The sequence below is a fragment of the Jatropha curcas genome, chromosome 8, assembly GCF_041381405.1.
Source record: "Jatropha curcas cultivar XTBG-Jc1 chromosome 8, XTBG_Jcur_1.0, whole genome shotgun sequence".
Classification (NCBI taxonomy): Eukaryota; Viridiplantae; Streptophyta; class Magnoliopsida; order Malpighiales; family Euphorbiaceae; genus Jatropha; species Jatropha curcas.
Window position 1 is genome coordinate 931,995 of NC_143158.1, and position 14,706 is coordinate 946,700.

A 14,706-nucleotide genomic window follows, 5' to 3' on the forward strand; every position below is an offset into this window, starting at 1 on the left:
GAGAAACTATAGCGCTCATCTACAAAATCTTCAACCACATAATTGTTGTTGTATAACAGTTAAATAATGCATCATTATATTTTTGTATCATTGCATGGTCACCAAAGACCTACACCCCATGGGTAAATTTCTGGTTATATTCCCCTCCCCACCAACACAACCCCCCCCCCCCCCCCCAAATAAATAATCCTATAAGGCATCATTTCTAATTCCAACCCTAATTTCCAAGGTACAATTGGGACAGAAATATGCTTTAATCTTAAAAGACATGTCACAACCATAAACACGAGCATTGAGTCTAGACATCTTTCAAGTTGCAGCAACTTGCTGCTCTTGCAGTGCAAGAGGAATGACTGGTCTCCAACTTGTGCCATCTGGACCATCCATAAGAGCAATTCCCAGAATAGCTAAATCCTTCCTTATCACATCTGATTTTTCATAGTCTTTGTTCTTTCTTGCTACAGTTCTTTCTTCAATTTTTTGCAATACTTCCACTTCCGTTAACTTCGCACGCCTCAGTGCCTTTTCCCTCAGTTGCTGCAGAACCTGTGACAGGAAACATCTTATAACAAACTATGAAGCAATATGCATTAAAAAAACAAGGTAGAAGGATTTGCTAAAATAAACATCCAGAAAGCTGAGTTGCAGAATATTAACAATGGAGAACAAATATATAATAAAAATCTAGCATTGTGACTCATTATTGCACCATAATTTACGAACGACTTGGATCTTACCCATAGGATTTGGGAGAAGAAAAAAATCTGATAGAATTTCTTCCAAAATTATTAAAATGTAAATGACAATAACTTGACAGGAAAATAAATTCTAACATACACAGAAGAGTAATTTGACAGTAAGTTAACCTCAGAATAAGTTGTGGGCATCAACCCCAAGACAGATAGAGCATTCCTGACTATCTTTTCCAGAGCAGCGAGTGATTCTATTCGCTTTCTCTGTTTCTTCCCCTGCACAAATCATTCCTCCGATATTAAGCCACACAAAAAATACCAGAGGAAGACAGCATCAAGGAGAGTGAGGATCATGAAGTTGAAGTAAATTTGACAGGACTTAGTTCAGATCCCAGATTAATACACTTAGATTGTTACTCAAGGAGTCTCCACATCTCCAAGTAATAATATTAAATCAAGACAATCAGAAATGTATCCAAAGCATGTTACCTTTCGGGTGTGTATCATATCATTGATTTTACCTTTCGGGTGTGTATCATATCATTGATTATCTTTAATGGATCTGACAATGCAGCCAACAAAACAGGAGTGTGAAGATCATCAGACATTGATGTGACAAACACATCATGGAACCTGTTGATGCCATCTAAAATTTCAGGCAGTACAGAATCCTTATCAACTGGCATGTCATGCTGGCTGATAACAGTTTCACAATCAAGCAATGTCTGCCACAGAAAATTTAATCAAATAATATATGAAAACTTCTTAGACAAGAAACTGGCAGAAAGCATTTAAACAAGTTCATAAGCACAATTATCAAAATAATTTTTGAGATGCTTCCAATGTACTAATGGATTCTGAAAGTGATGCAGCTCCAGATACAGCACCTGACTACCATGAACCAAAAGCCAGACAGCAAGGTCACACATAAATCCAGAGAAAACAAATGTGATTTACAAGTCTGGTTCATTAGTTAAGAGAGAGGTGGAATAGAAGATAACTACTGTGGCACCTGATATATGTAAAAAATACGTTCAGAAGCACTCTCAAGCTGTACATCAGAGTAGTTGATTGGAGATCGATAATGGGTCCCCAACAAGAAAAGTCTCAAAGCCAATGGATGGTAAAGATCTATAACCTAGGAAAAGATATAACCTTCATAAGAATCTTGTTGAAAAAAGTAACGGTCCAAATAGACTGCAAGACAGAATCACAGGGACCATAAGGGGGAGTACCATTCAATAAGGCATGGATTCTTTACCTGCCTAATTGTAAAAAAGTTTCCTAGTGATTTGGACATTTTTTCCGAGTCGATGGTAACAAAGCCATTATGTATCCAGTAGCTTATGTTACTATCTCTGCATGCAGCACAACTTTGAGCAATCTCATTTTCATGGTGGGGAAATACAAGATCCATTCCACCACCATGGATGTCAAAAGAGTAACCAAGATAAGCAGCACTCATGGCACTGCATTCAATATGCCATCCAGGTCTTCCAGGCCCCCAAGGACTCTCCCAAAACGGCTCACCTTCCTTTGCAGACTGCAAGTGCAAGATATATTGAAAAATAAATTTAGGAAAAGAACATGGCGTACTGAACCGACTATAGAAATTATCCTCCTCTTGGTTTTTGGTATTTTACCCTGTATTATAGGCATATCCAGCATCAACAATCTAGAGACATAATTTATTATCTCATGCACATTGATTTGTTTTTTAATGGAAAATCATAGAAGATATGCAATGAAAACTTCCTGGATGCACATCTAGGACATTTACACTGAATTTTGACTGCTAAATGTGATTTATCAAATCCATCAGGAGGCAAAATTTGGAACCCAATTTTTAACCACCTGAGCCAAGGCCCAAAGGCATAACCTACTGCATAAAAGTAAGAACTAGACAATGTTACAAAACAAAGTCTGCATATGCTAAGAGTTACTGAGGTAAGTCTCATCAGACAAGCAACTTCGAATCTGGCCATCTCGAATAATATGAATAATATCATGAACAGATCAGTAATGAGCATTACAATTATATCCTACAACACTTACCTTCCATAATGCAAAATCAGCAGGATTATTCTTTCTGGAGTCCAGAGTCACTCGCTCGCCTGCTCGATTATCTTCTAATTTTCTACCAGATAATTTTCCATATTCAGGGAATTTATCTACTGAAAAGTACACATCTCCATCAATTGTGTAGGCACACCCATTATCAAGAATCTGCGAAGATAGTACGTCAGAATATTAAGATAAAGAGCATTAGGTACTTAAAGATCGCTCATTCGAAAAAGAAAACAAACTCACACGCACATGAGAGAGAGAAGAGGACAAAGAGGGGGTCGTGATCTTATGTCATTGGAATAATGCAAATATGAATATGAAACTAATTCCACCTCTAAATCTTCAATGCCACTGCAAACTGGATTCATATTCTAATAAGTTCAAGAATTACCTGCTTGATCATGTCGATTATTTGGGGAATGTGATCTGACACACAAGGTTCAACAGAAGGGGACAGGCAATGAAGATGCACCATATCATGATGAAATTCGTCACAGTAACGCCTGCTCAAATTGATTGGATCCTCTCCTAATTCATTTGCTCGAGCAATAATCTACAGAATTTGAAAAGTGCAACTCAGCTATCCTGTACCAATATGAAAAGCAGTTGGCAGCCAACTCTTGTAGCACAAAGTCACATCAATTCCAACTCACATGCACATGTATAGTACTAAACCCAAACATATGGGAAGAGAAAAGCTCAAATTTTCAGAATATTTAGTTTATCTGTTCATTCAGAATTCCATCCCAGTAAATCCTATTGCATACTCCATAGTTCCACATTTTCAATAACTCGGCCTTAAATCATTCTCACAAAATCAAAGAATAAATCTCCAAAGAAGCTTAAACACAATCTCAGTATCAGAAAGTGAAGAACTTTAATCCATGGAAGCATCGATACAAGTAAAAAGAACTGCAATTTTATAAAAATTCTATCCACAGTTTCTGTACATGCACCTAGGCCTGTTTTTTCCAATTCTTTGTTTGTTTGATTTCATTAGATAGTTGGAGTCTTGAAATTATATTAGCAAGTGAAGGTAGAGAGATATCTTGCAGGATTGCAAGTTGGAATAAATATAAGTAGAAATTGGACAAACCTTATCATCAACATCAGTGAAGTTTCGAACATAGCACACTTCGTACCCCAAATGCCTAAGATATCTGCCTAATTCCCAATCGTAAAAACCAAATTAGTACACAACCATCGTTTACTAGAAAATAATTTCATAAAAAAAAAAAAGAAAAAATATATACAGAGCGAGAGAGGGAGGCTGGGACCTGTAGAGAACATCGAAAGTGACATAAACTCGAGCATGACCAACATGGCTAAGATCGTACGCGGTTACACCACAAACGTACATTCCAACTTTACCATCCACCTTGGGCTTAAACAGCTCCTTCTTTCTACTCATAGTATTGTGCAGCCAGAGCTCCGGTGATGATGGTGATTGACTCGCCGCTCCATCAGCACCGTTAACTGTGTGGTTGATTAACGGCCGGGATGAGCTAAGAGAGCTAAAAAGGCGAAAGAAGGACCTTTTCCTGACGGAGGCGAACGTGCGAGAAGTGTGAGTTGTAATTTGAACTGAACGCAGCAGCAAGTGTGGTGGCGGAGAAAAGCGGATAGAGATCAGAGGGCTGTAGCACTTGAGTAGGCTGCCCATTCGCTCTTTCGGCTGTTTTGCCTCGTGGCTCGCTCTATCATTCCCCGCTTATTTTACCTTCGTTTTTATAAAACAACAAGGGAAGAAAGTTTTATTCATTTTTTTATAATTAATTTATTTAAATATGTAAACACTACATTTTGGTGAAACATTTAATATCCATGAATTTATTATTCGTTGAAGGCTTTTATATATATATATATATATATATATATATATAGTCATTGCTACTACAATTTACCATTTTGTATATTTTTTTTATTATAATAATAAAATTTTAAAATATCATATTTCCATAATTCTAAATATATTAATATCTTTAAAGTTAAAATTTTTAATTAATCTTCAATATTACAACTAAACAACAAAAAATATGAATTATTCAGAAAATATTTTGTTACATTCCTAATTTAATAAAAATGTAATTCAAGAAATTAATCAAAATCTCCCTCCGTTTAATGTCAAGCTTTAAATAAGTAAATAGATAACAACCTTGCATTTGACATGAGTAACTGGAGAAACAGGAGAACATGATCATGTAACTCGTAGAGAAAACAAGTCCTCCTTTTTATAACATTTAAGCATCTTAACAAACTTGTCAACAGTTCATGAAGTTGTAGGCTGTATTTAATCTAAAAAGAATTGCAGCTAATCACCGCATCTAAAAAGAATCATCTACGGAGTGCTCCGGTTCTCCTTGAAGTGGGTGCAGCAAACAGATATGTGCTTCTCTTGTGAACCACAGATCTCAGTGAATGTTCTTCTAAACCCCACGCAGCAAATTAGCAGGTATATATATATATCCCCATGTAAGTAAAGCCTCTCTCCTCTGAATCTGATCATGCTAGAGAACAAACTTTGTCTGCGAGTGAAAAATTTACCTTTAAATAAGAAGAAAGAAAAAGGGAAGAGAGAAACTTGAACACGATAGGAAAATTCATCAAGATGGCAATATGGCAGCCAATTCACCTTGTTTAATGCTACTGCAACAAAGACGATTGTCATCTATATAAGTTGCTTGGAGACCCATCATCCAAGATCCAATGGATATATCATCATGAGCGTAAGTCTTTAGAGATGCACTGCATGTAATAAGGAATTGAAAATTGAAAATAAGATAAAACTAAATGCATACTGGAAATTGCTGAACCTCCAGACTTGGAACAAGAACTAAGCAGCTTATTTCCTCATAATTCTGACCGACTTGCGGCCCTTGAGTATCACTGCCACACAAGCACAGTGACGAGGGTCTATGATTTCAACTGTTTAATCCTTATTTTTCACATGCATTATCAGCTTGCAATTACACTTAGAAAATAATGATGTTTATAGAGGTTCTCATATCACCAGCCATGCTACACTGAGCCAGTAGTCTCAAACAAATCCCGAGTTTAAATAACCCAATTCCACAATCTATGGTTCGACTCTACACCCAAAACTTGTCCGGTTGCAGTATCAACTAACCTGTTTATGTTAATATACTGGGCCAAATTTTTGGAGAGTATTAGAAGTGCACCACCTGCATGCCGGAAGTAGCTGAAACAACAAAATATGCATATTGGTCAAATTTCAGTTTTGCACCATTCCGCAGCAATTTTATCTATGCCATCATGCCATAGAAGACTTACGATTTCTCATCCCCAAATTTCCACCATTCAGGTTCATACCATTGCTTTCCCCTGAAAATCAATAGAAGTTCAGATAATCAAAAATGAATCACCATTAGGACCAGGAAAATCACAAAATAGACAATACGCCACACCACTATTAGAATAAATATTTTAGACAAAATTAGAATTTCCAAATGAGAGCCTTTGGATTGAACTCATAGGAATTATAAGATTAGCAAGTAATTGCACATACAACATAAAACTGAATCAATGACCACTGAAGAATTTCTTGCACTCCACGGAACAACAGCACCTATGTGAGAAGCACAAGAAACTGGATGCATATAACATGTCTCAGATAATATCAAGCAAGATAGGCAATTGCAATTCTAGGATGAGACAAGATATTATAAAGCACATACTCTTCAGTTATCACATCTCCTGACTTCATGCACCCAATATAAGCACTATCTTGACGACGACGACGTTCAAGAAGTCCAATTAACCCCTCTGTTACAGAAGAAAGAGAAACTTAAATTATAATGAATAAGATCTGATGAATAATTAATAGTATAAAAACATTGCTGCTTTAGGAAAATGGATAAGAAACCAAAACCATACCAAGATCCAGATTTATATTGTCATCAACTTTCACATAAAATTCAGCATCCCAATTTTGTACGGCAGTGCTAAAGAAGAATTTTGCTTTCGTTGGCACTTCTTCCAATGCCTCCTCATGGCCCTCCTGATAAATTGATAAGTGCAATCAGACCTTTTGCTTTAAATGTTTGTAAGTCCATGTAATCAGAAGAAGAATATCATAACACAAATACATTTGACGCAAAGAAATGAATAAAGCTTTATGCATCGACAGTTTTGTACATCAGATATATTATATTCACTTGTACTAGTTGAATGAAGGTCTGCAATTATATTTTAGTTTTTGAACATGATTTCTAATTGAGAAAAAAATTAAAAACTTCAAAATGTTTATGCAGAGATATAAAACTGATGAAAATAAAATCATACTACAAAAATGTGTCAGTATATATTTGACAAATAAAGAAATAACTATGAAATTCTATCACCTACAAGAATCAAGAAATCCTTTGTTGAGCTATTTTCTTCATCAATAAGACGATCTAAGCTATCACCTCGATTGGCACTGCCAGTTTCAACAAATACTCATAATAAGATAGAAAGAAACAAAGCAAAATGATGAATAAAAAAAAGTAAAGCATATTTAAAACAAGGTTTAAAGTATGAGGGAAAACCTCCGACCAATCACAAAGCGTATCACTACTCCTCTTTCCTCAAGTTTTTGTAAGGCATCACCTAGAAAAGCAACAAGACAACTTGTGATACCACTCACAAAGTAAAACCAATGAAGCCTGACATGAAAGTAGTATCAACATGACAATGTCATAAGGATGAGAGCCCAATCAGTATGATATAAGATGTGAAATTTAGAAGGATTCAACTAAAATTCAGATCAATTATAATATTGTGTTCTCGACGAAGGAACAACCAAAAGAAGGCAATTGAAAGGAAAACATTAAAAAAAAAAGAAGAAAGAATTCAAGTTAATATTCTGAACTCAAAAGTCAAAATCTGCATCAGAAAAATAGAATACACAACAGTATATTCAAATCTAAGATTTAAAAGTTTATTGCATATCAAAGTGCAAGGTATGGAACTAAAAATGCATGACCACAATGAACAAAATTTAGCAATTTAACGTTAACCTAGTCTATATTCTAGAAAGCCAACATACTATGCAATCTAATCCCAACTCACCTCTAGGCATCCATGATCCTCGAAACATATTTCGCTTTAATCGACTGCCAAATCCAGTATACACTCCAATAACCGCGAGAAGCTTTCGTCCTGAAGAAGACTCCTTTTGCGATAACTGGTTCTTGAGGTACCCTTGACTCTTGGCCAGGGTCAACTCCATCTCGGCTTCCACAATTCTCCTTTCCAGATCTCTATAAATCATACCATTAAATATGAAACGAAACCAGAATATTATCTCTGGACTATGACGTTTAATTTTGACGGGAAAAAAACATGGTAATCAGAGGTGGAGGAAACTTACTTGCATCCTAGGACAGTTAGCTTATCTTCTACAGTGAGAACCTTGGGTCTCTACCCAAAAAAAAAAAAAAAAAGACATTTATCTAAAATTCCTTTTACTGGAAAAATGAATAAAAAAATAACCCAAAATAAAAGAAGTTTTTGACGGACAAACCTGGGCCGAATTCAGCTTAAGAAGATTAGAAAGCAATGTTCTGTTCTCAGCATCTTGCCACAATCTGCCGATTCCCAAGGAAAAAAGGAAAAATAAATTGTCATTAATCAGTGCTCTTGTATCCAATCAATAAAGCAAACGTCGCCCATTTATTTGTTCTGTTAGCTTAGATAAGCATGCAAGGAAGAGATATGTGTCTAGAAGCCTGTTATCTTGCAAAAATGCGTAGCTATTGAATTGTCATTCAGTGGATCCATTGAAATTGGGTATAAATTCCATCGACCCCAAATCGACAAAATCACGTGGCCAAGTCAATAGTTTATAATTGTAAATATTCAGAATTATACCAATTGATTCGATGCTTCTGCGCTAAAGACATCCTAATCTGGTAATTAAATTGCTAAGCTCGATGGTACATTTTCTGGAGAAACAAACAGAGAATCGAAGGAAAGTGCGAAATGATCAAAAAAACGGACCGTCCAGCAACATAGAGCCAAGCGAGGCAAGAAAAGAAGGCCATGACGAGAGAAGGTTTCGAGCTCTGTAGAGGCTTCGATCTCCATCGCCTGTCAGATTTTGTGGTCGTTGGTAAGCTCTCCATCGCCGGCTACTACAGTATACTTACAAGCTTCGTAAATATACGTAATCTACCTATATGAGTAGGTAAACTGAACGAACGATCTGACAGATAAATTTGAGAAAATTGAAGCTGGAGTTGGCATTTAAAACTGAGCAAGCGAAAATGAGAAAATCCGTAACGGACATTGCGTTGAATGAATTTCCAGAAACAGAGAGAGTTTTTGGAAAGGCGTTGAGTAGCTACGTTCAGGGCCTAGTGATGGGTCTGAACGTTTAGGCCCATTAGTTTGGTTCTGGACTCTTCCCTACCCAATTAAGCTGCCCCACGCGATTTTGTGGAATGTTACTTGTCGTTTCATCGTTCGACGACGGCCTTTGAAGATAACATCATATTGCAGGAACCGAGAAGAGTTATTTTGTTAAATGACGTGTCGTTAACCTTAAAGGTCTTGGATTCCAACAAACGGATTGACTGTAGTAATTCTTTCTCTCAGATTTGAACATTGGTATGGAAATTGTCACTGTAAGAGTCCCATACAGTACTTGAGCCAAACATATTGGCATCCTAATGGACTTTCCTATACCAGTGACTATAGACAAAAAAAAACAAATAAATAAATTTATTTCGCTTCGAAGAAACATAATAATCCAATTTCATTCGGACAGCAAATGGATTAAAAACAACTCTTCATTTATCAAGTTAAGAACATATTTACAAAATCCAGGAATACATAGAGAACAAATTTCATTTTCTTTCACCAAAAGTATTTATTGAAATTGGGGCTCCACACACAAACCTGACCCACCCAACTATACCCATGATACAAACTTCTAGCTTCTATTTAAGCATTCAATTACAGTTCATCATCGTCATCAAACTTATCACTTCTCCATGAAGGCAACCCATTTCGAGGATTGGCTGATCATATCAGTTTGGCATGAAGTCATAATGGTGGAGATATGCCCCAAGAAAGAATCGAGATTTACGGCCGTGATTTCTCCAAATGCTATAATCCCAACTTTTTTGAGAACCAATCTGAAAGATTAGCTATTACAAATCCTGCAAATACCTGTTGCACCACCAATGAAAGCCATCAGATTGATAGGATTACGTGCAGATAGCATTGTATTCTCACAAGCAACATTAACAAACTTTGCTTCCTGGCTAAAATGCAATGCAGTCTCTAGTCAGCCCATTATGGTACCCAAATGCCATGTTCATTTTGTAACGTAGAGAAACATAATGGCTACATTTTGGCGGGAATGGCAATTTATGAATATGGGATCTGTACGAACCATTACCCCTTTCCAATGATTTCATGATACGATATCTAGGCAACAACAAAAAAACGGAAACTAGAAAACATTTCTGCAGTTATATCTATGACAGATATGGAAGGGTAGGTTATTTTCCATTATCAAGTAATACCCTTAAATCAGATGCATATTTAAAAAAACATACATCACCTGAGCAGAGCCAAGAATGTAAATAGCTGAATAATGACGACCATGAATCATCATATCAGCCACCATAGCAAGAGGGATGGTGAGTGACATTCCCAAGGTGGCTACCAACGGAGTTGTCCATACAACACACAATGCCCTATGGAGAATTGGGGCAAATTTTAAAATTAGCCCAAAAAAGATAATGCCAATGTATGAAGTAATAGTTACAAAATGAAATGCTTCAAACATACCAAAAGTAGTCCGAGAGCACACTTCCAATAAAGCCATTTGCAATAACAACCTCATCCACTTTAGCAGAGTGAGGAATTGTGAACTTGGGTTCTATTCCCAAGGCAGTCAATGGCCAAACTGTTAGAGAAATCAAAAACGACGATTAATTATTAGTTAAAGTAGCCATTTTCATTCATTTGCACATTAATACTTCTCAGAGTTAAAGGGAATAGTTCCATCCAGCAATATGGCCAAGGGTCACAAAAATTGAATTGAAAAAAGAGAAAGAGGTAGATTGTGACTTAATAGAATAGCTTGCACTAAGTTCCCAAATTATGAGTATTCATGATATGGATCTAATCCATTTGAGAGACTTAACCTCATCAACAGAAAATTAAACAAAGAATATCTCTTACCAAGCCACCACAAAGCTACAAGTGTGAACAGTCCTATATATCCAAACAACTTTTGCACATCAACCCTCTCTCCTTCTTCGCCAGCAAACTTTTTAAGAAGCACTGCAGCAATAATTGTAAAATGAAACACAATACTCTGCAAGAATAATATTAGAACAAAGACTACATAGAAAGTAATACACCATTGGACCAATACATCAATAATAACTGAATGAGAACCCTATGACCAACCGGTAAATAGACCATATGACATGGCTGATAGAAGGCCAAAAAGATCCCCAACAAGAGAGCGTTTCCCATTGCTGAACAGAAAGTATCAACCGTCAATGCTCAGAAAATCCAGTACAAATAACAAGCTGAACAAATCATAGCAGCTCAAACAATAGCATGCGACATTTGAATGATCTACTCTGCATAAGGAGCAACTACATGTACGGTAGGGCGCATGGGTGTTTAGCATATTTAGGCCATTACAAAGATGTTGACAGTTTTACTGAAGAATCTTAATGCTATATAACATTTCAGTATAAACAAGGTGAATCCTAGATTATGGACCTTAACTATAACTTTCCAAATCTTGTATTGATCAAATGGTTTATGAGACTGAAGTCAAAATCCAACAGAAGTGATTGGACATTACATGAGAGTATATGGCAGATCAAAAGCATCAATAACATCATTTCTTTCATTTAATTCTAAAGTGATGTGAATTCCAGTTTTCTCCTTGAACTTTGGCACTTTGGTCTATTGGGCCTTTTACTTTAATTTGGGTCCATTATATCATTGAATTCTTACTGTTAGTCAACTAAGTCCCTGGCTGTGCAGCATTAGATGGAACCCCTAGAAATATTATTGGTATAGCAGAGATGAAGTAAGAGAACTCAGTTTATCAAAGTGCCAAAATTGAGGAGGCATAGGAAATTTCCCACTAAAGTAATAGTGGGAAGTCAAAAAAGCTGATATGACAACCAACAAAGATGAAGTAGAGGCTTACATGGAAGCACTTAGTTGAGAATCATCTGCAGCCCAAGTTTTTCCTAAAGTAGTCATGGCAACACCAGCCATGCTCACAAACACAGCTACTACTTTAGCAGCATTTAAAGTATCTTGGCCCAGAAACACACCAATGAAAAGAGTAAAAAGTCCTGATGTTGATGACAAAACTGTTGTACTTGCCACACTCGTACGTGCTAGAGCAGCATTTGATAAATACTGCATAAAATAGAAAGGCAGAATCAAGAAAGCAAGGAATAACTTGAATTCCTTAATTATGATGCTATTAAACTGAAAATCTCTGTAAAACAAGAATATAAGACCTCTATAGAACTTGCATTCGTGCATCACTCTAAGGAAACATATATTCGTAACTTACAAGCACATGCTGAACAACGATACAGATATTCAATTGTATGAACAAACCCAGAAACCTATGTTTACATGCGTATACCACATTTAGAAATAAAGAGTAGCTAATATTTCAGAGGCCTAATTAGTATTAACTTCCTAAGAGCAATACTACAATACTGGTGCACATAGATTGTGGAGGGAAAATTATTCATTTTTTACACACATTTATACCAAGGTATTGATTTTCCCAGACTAACAAATAGCCCAAAAAATAGATGCCTAAATATCGCAACTAGAACAAACATACCTCTGTTACAAACCAGATTGGGGCAATATAAAAACCATAAGTGGCAATTTCTCTGGCTGTGAGCTCTTTGTCATGTTTCAAAACATCTAAATCATCTTTGTGTCTAGGAACCAAAGGCTTTGCCTCTGCTTGAGATGAAAGGTCCGCTTCACTGCCTTTTTTACTTAAAGTTCCCTGAAGTTCCATTTCAAAAATTTTCCGACTTAGAGGAGAGTTTAATCCATCAGAAGACTCATTTAAGCTTCCTTCACCTTTACCACTTCTAGAAGAACGACGCTTTATCATCTTACAAATCCAATCTTTAAGAAATGCAATTGGAAGGTAAACTACCATCAGTGAAGCTCCAAGATATGTCACAGCAAACGGCTGCTTGTAGTCTGTAAAAATACCCTGTGAAATTTAGACCAGTTAGCTAGCAAAAATATACAGCGTTCCATAATACCTCTTCTTTCTTGCCAGGAAACAAGAAAATAATCAAGAAACAGTGTTGAAATCATCACTGTTAATTGAGTCTAGCAACTGAACTCAACTTGTTTAATCACTTCATTATATCACCAGAACAACAATACGCTTTCCCTTTTTTTTGACCTGGTTTACTTATAAAGCAAATAAACCTTGACTAATTTAGACCACCCAAGATATGTAACGAGGTTTATGAAATATCTCCAATTGAATTGTTGACGGACAAAACTTTTTAATTCGGTCAACAAGTACAAGAAAATAGAATTTATGTATGTATACACTTGTGTCAGCTAGAAAACAAAACGACCTGCTTGTATCAGCAACTGGTACATAAAAATCAAATTGCAGTAGTAAAAGGCAGTAGCTAAAATCAATAATTTATAAACCATGCATGTATATATGAACTAATCTCCCACAAATTTAAGCAGACAGACATCTAATTTGAAAAAAAGAAGAAGATAAAATCAGAAGCCCACCTGGGTAACTTCTGCAGAGGTAACCCATATAATAACAACAGCAGATATCAAGAACAGACCGGCCTTATATCTCCAACTCATAGCAAATTCAAAGAAGAAGAAAACCCAAGTAGAGAAGTGAGCAGAAACAGAAGAGATCTGTGAAATTTCCTCGGATCTTGAAACCAGCAATCGGTATCCGAATGGTCAGCGGCAAGTGCTGATTAGAGATCTCTTCAATTGACGTAGGCTTCAATGCAAGAAAGAAGAGAGAGAATGAGAGAGAGAGAGAGGAAAAGAAAAACGTATAACTAGAGTGCCGGGTTGTGTGAGTTACAAAGAATAAAAAGAGGGATTCTTGCAAAAGAGAGAAGAAAGTGGCAGAGAATGGCGACTTATTTAATGGGAGGGAAGGAAGGTAGAAAAGCATTATTCAAGTGTTAAAATTAAGTTTAAGTTGTTATTTATTTATTGGTTAGTACCAACACAAACTCTCTCTCCTATAATAAATAATTGAATAGTTTATTCCTTTTTTCAGAAAATTGAAAACGAAATTTTGCACTCCATTCCCAAATACTATTAGTATTTTTTTAAAAAATCATTTAATTTGTTTAAATTATAATAAATTACAGATAAATTGATTATTATTATTATTATATATCAAAATTAAAATAAAAAATAATTTATTACTTATAAAATTTATAAATATAATAAGTATTTAGAAAGATAGCTCAAGCATTTGCCAGGAATGGAGTATTAGGGATAGAAAATTCCAGAATAATGCAAAATTAGCACCCTAAAACTATACAATTTGTAGAAAATTAACTTTATATGATTGGATGAAAAAAAAAAAAGCTCCTTGTTTTAGAAATGAATGAAATAATACTTGTTCCTCCCTTCATTTTCAAATATTTACAATATTTAAGTATTTCACATTATTTAAGAAAAATATTCAATTTGTTTAAATTATAATAATTATTGAATAAATTAATTATACTGCGCCTCATTTATCATTTGAATGGAAATTATTTAACCAGTGTTGGTCATATACAAATGATAAAAATGAAAAAAAAAAAAACTATTATCGTTACATCTAAATATACGACAAGTATTTTAGAATATAATATTCTCTCAAATATGATAAATATCGGTGAAAGTAATATTTTTAACTAATAAAATC

At 35.5% G+C, this 14,706-nt stretch overlaps 3 protein-coding genes across 9 annotated transcripts; all 3 read right to left on the minus strand.

The window, feature by feature from the left end:
• Nucleotides 1-20: 20 nt before the first annotated feature.
• LOC105637605 (Cysteinyl-tRNA synthetase, class Ia family protein) lies at nucleotides 21-4,483 on the minus strand. Of its 6 annotated transcripts, none has more exons than XM_012221111.4 (9): nucleotides 4,037-4,481; nucleotides 3,856-3,919; nucleotides 3,151-3,312; nucleotides 2,748-2,918; nucleotides 1,954-2,235; nucleotides 1,705-1,830; nucleotides 1,214-1,417; nucleotides 867-968; nucleotides 21-546 (listed from the first exon to the last, which is right to left on the minus strand). In XM_012221111.4, exons 1-9 carry the CDS (start codon nucleotides 4,420-4,422, stop codon nucleotides 310-312), a joined length of 1,734 nt encoding a protein of 577 aa, XP_012076501.1. In that variant the 5' UTR covers nucleotides 4,423-4,481; the 3' UTR covers nucleotides 21-309. The 6 variants fall into 6 exon arrangements, with proteins under 6 accessions (XP_012076501.1, XP_012076505.1, XP_012076506.1 ...); XM_012221115.4 differs by having other exon boundaries at nucleotides 3,856-3,923; nucleotides 4,037-4,217; XM_012221116.4 differs by having other exon boundaries at nucleotides 3,151-3,344; nucleotides 4,037-4,112.
• A 485-nt stretch (nucleotides 4,484-4,968) lies between these two features.
• LOC105637604 (hydroxyproline O-galactosyltransferase HPGT2) lies at nucleotides 4,969-9,073 on the minus strand. Its single transcript, XM_012221110.4, has 12 exons — nucleotides 8,760-9,073; nucleotides 8,284-8,347; nucleotides 8,131-8,180; nucleotides 7,830-8,020; nucleotides 7,307-7,367; nucleotides 7,125-7,197; nucleotides 6,654-6,777; nucleotides 6,455-6,542; nucleotides 6,051-6,101; nucleotides 5,887-5,958; nucleotides 5,392-5,504; nucleotides 4,969-5,284 (listed from the first exon to the last, which is right to left on the minus strand). The coding sequence occupies exons 1-12, from the start codon at nucleotides 8,882-8,884 to the stop codon at nucleotides 5,262-5,264; spliced, it is 1,035 nt and encodes a 344-aa protein (XP_012076500.1). The 5' UTR covers nucleotides 8,885-9,073; the 3' UTR covers nucleotides 4,969-5,261.
• Nucleotides 9,074-9,532: 459 nt separating this feature from the next.
• Nucleotides 9,533-13,960, minus strand: LOC105637603 (EamA-like transporter family). 2 transcript variants are annotated; one of them, XM_037637162.2, is made up of 8 exons: nucleotides 13,548-13,960; nucleotides 12,610-12,999; nucleotides 11,950-12,167; nucleotides 11,187-11,257; nucleotides 10,956-11,057; nucleotides 10,560-10,677; nucleotides 10,325-10,465; nucleotides 9,533-9,932 (listed from the first exon to the last, which is right to left on the minus strand). In XM_037637162.2, exons 1-8 carry the CDS (start codon nucleotides 13,626-13,628, stop codon nucleotides 9,914-9,916), a joined length of 1,140 nt encoding a protein of 379 aa, XP_037493090.1. In that variant the 5' UTR covers nucleotides 13,629-13,960; the 3' UTR covers nucleotides 9,533-9,913. The 2 variants fall into 2 exon arrangements, with proteins under 2 accessions (XP_037493090.1, XP_012076497.1); XM_012221107.4 differs by having other exon boundaries at nucleotides 10,330-10,465; nucleotides 13,548-13,958.
• Nucleotides 13,961-14,706: the final 746 nt, after the last annotated feature.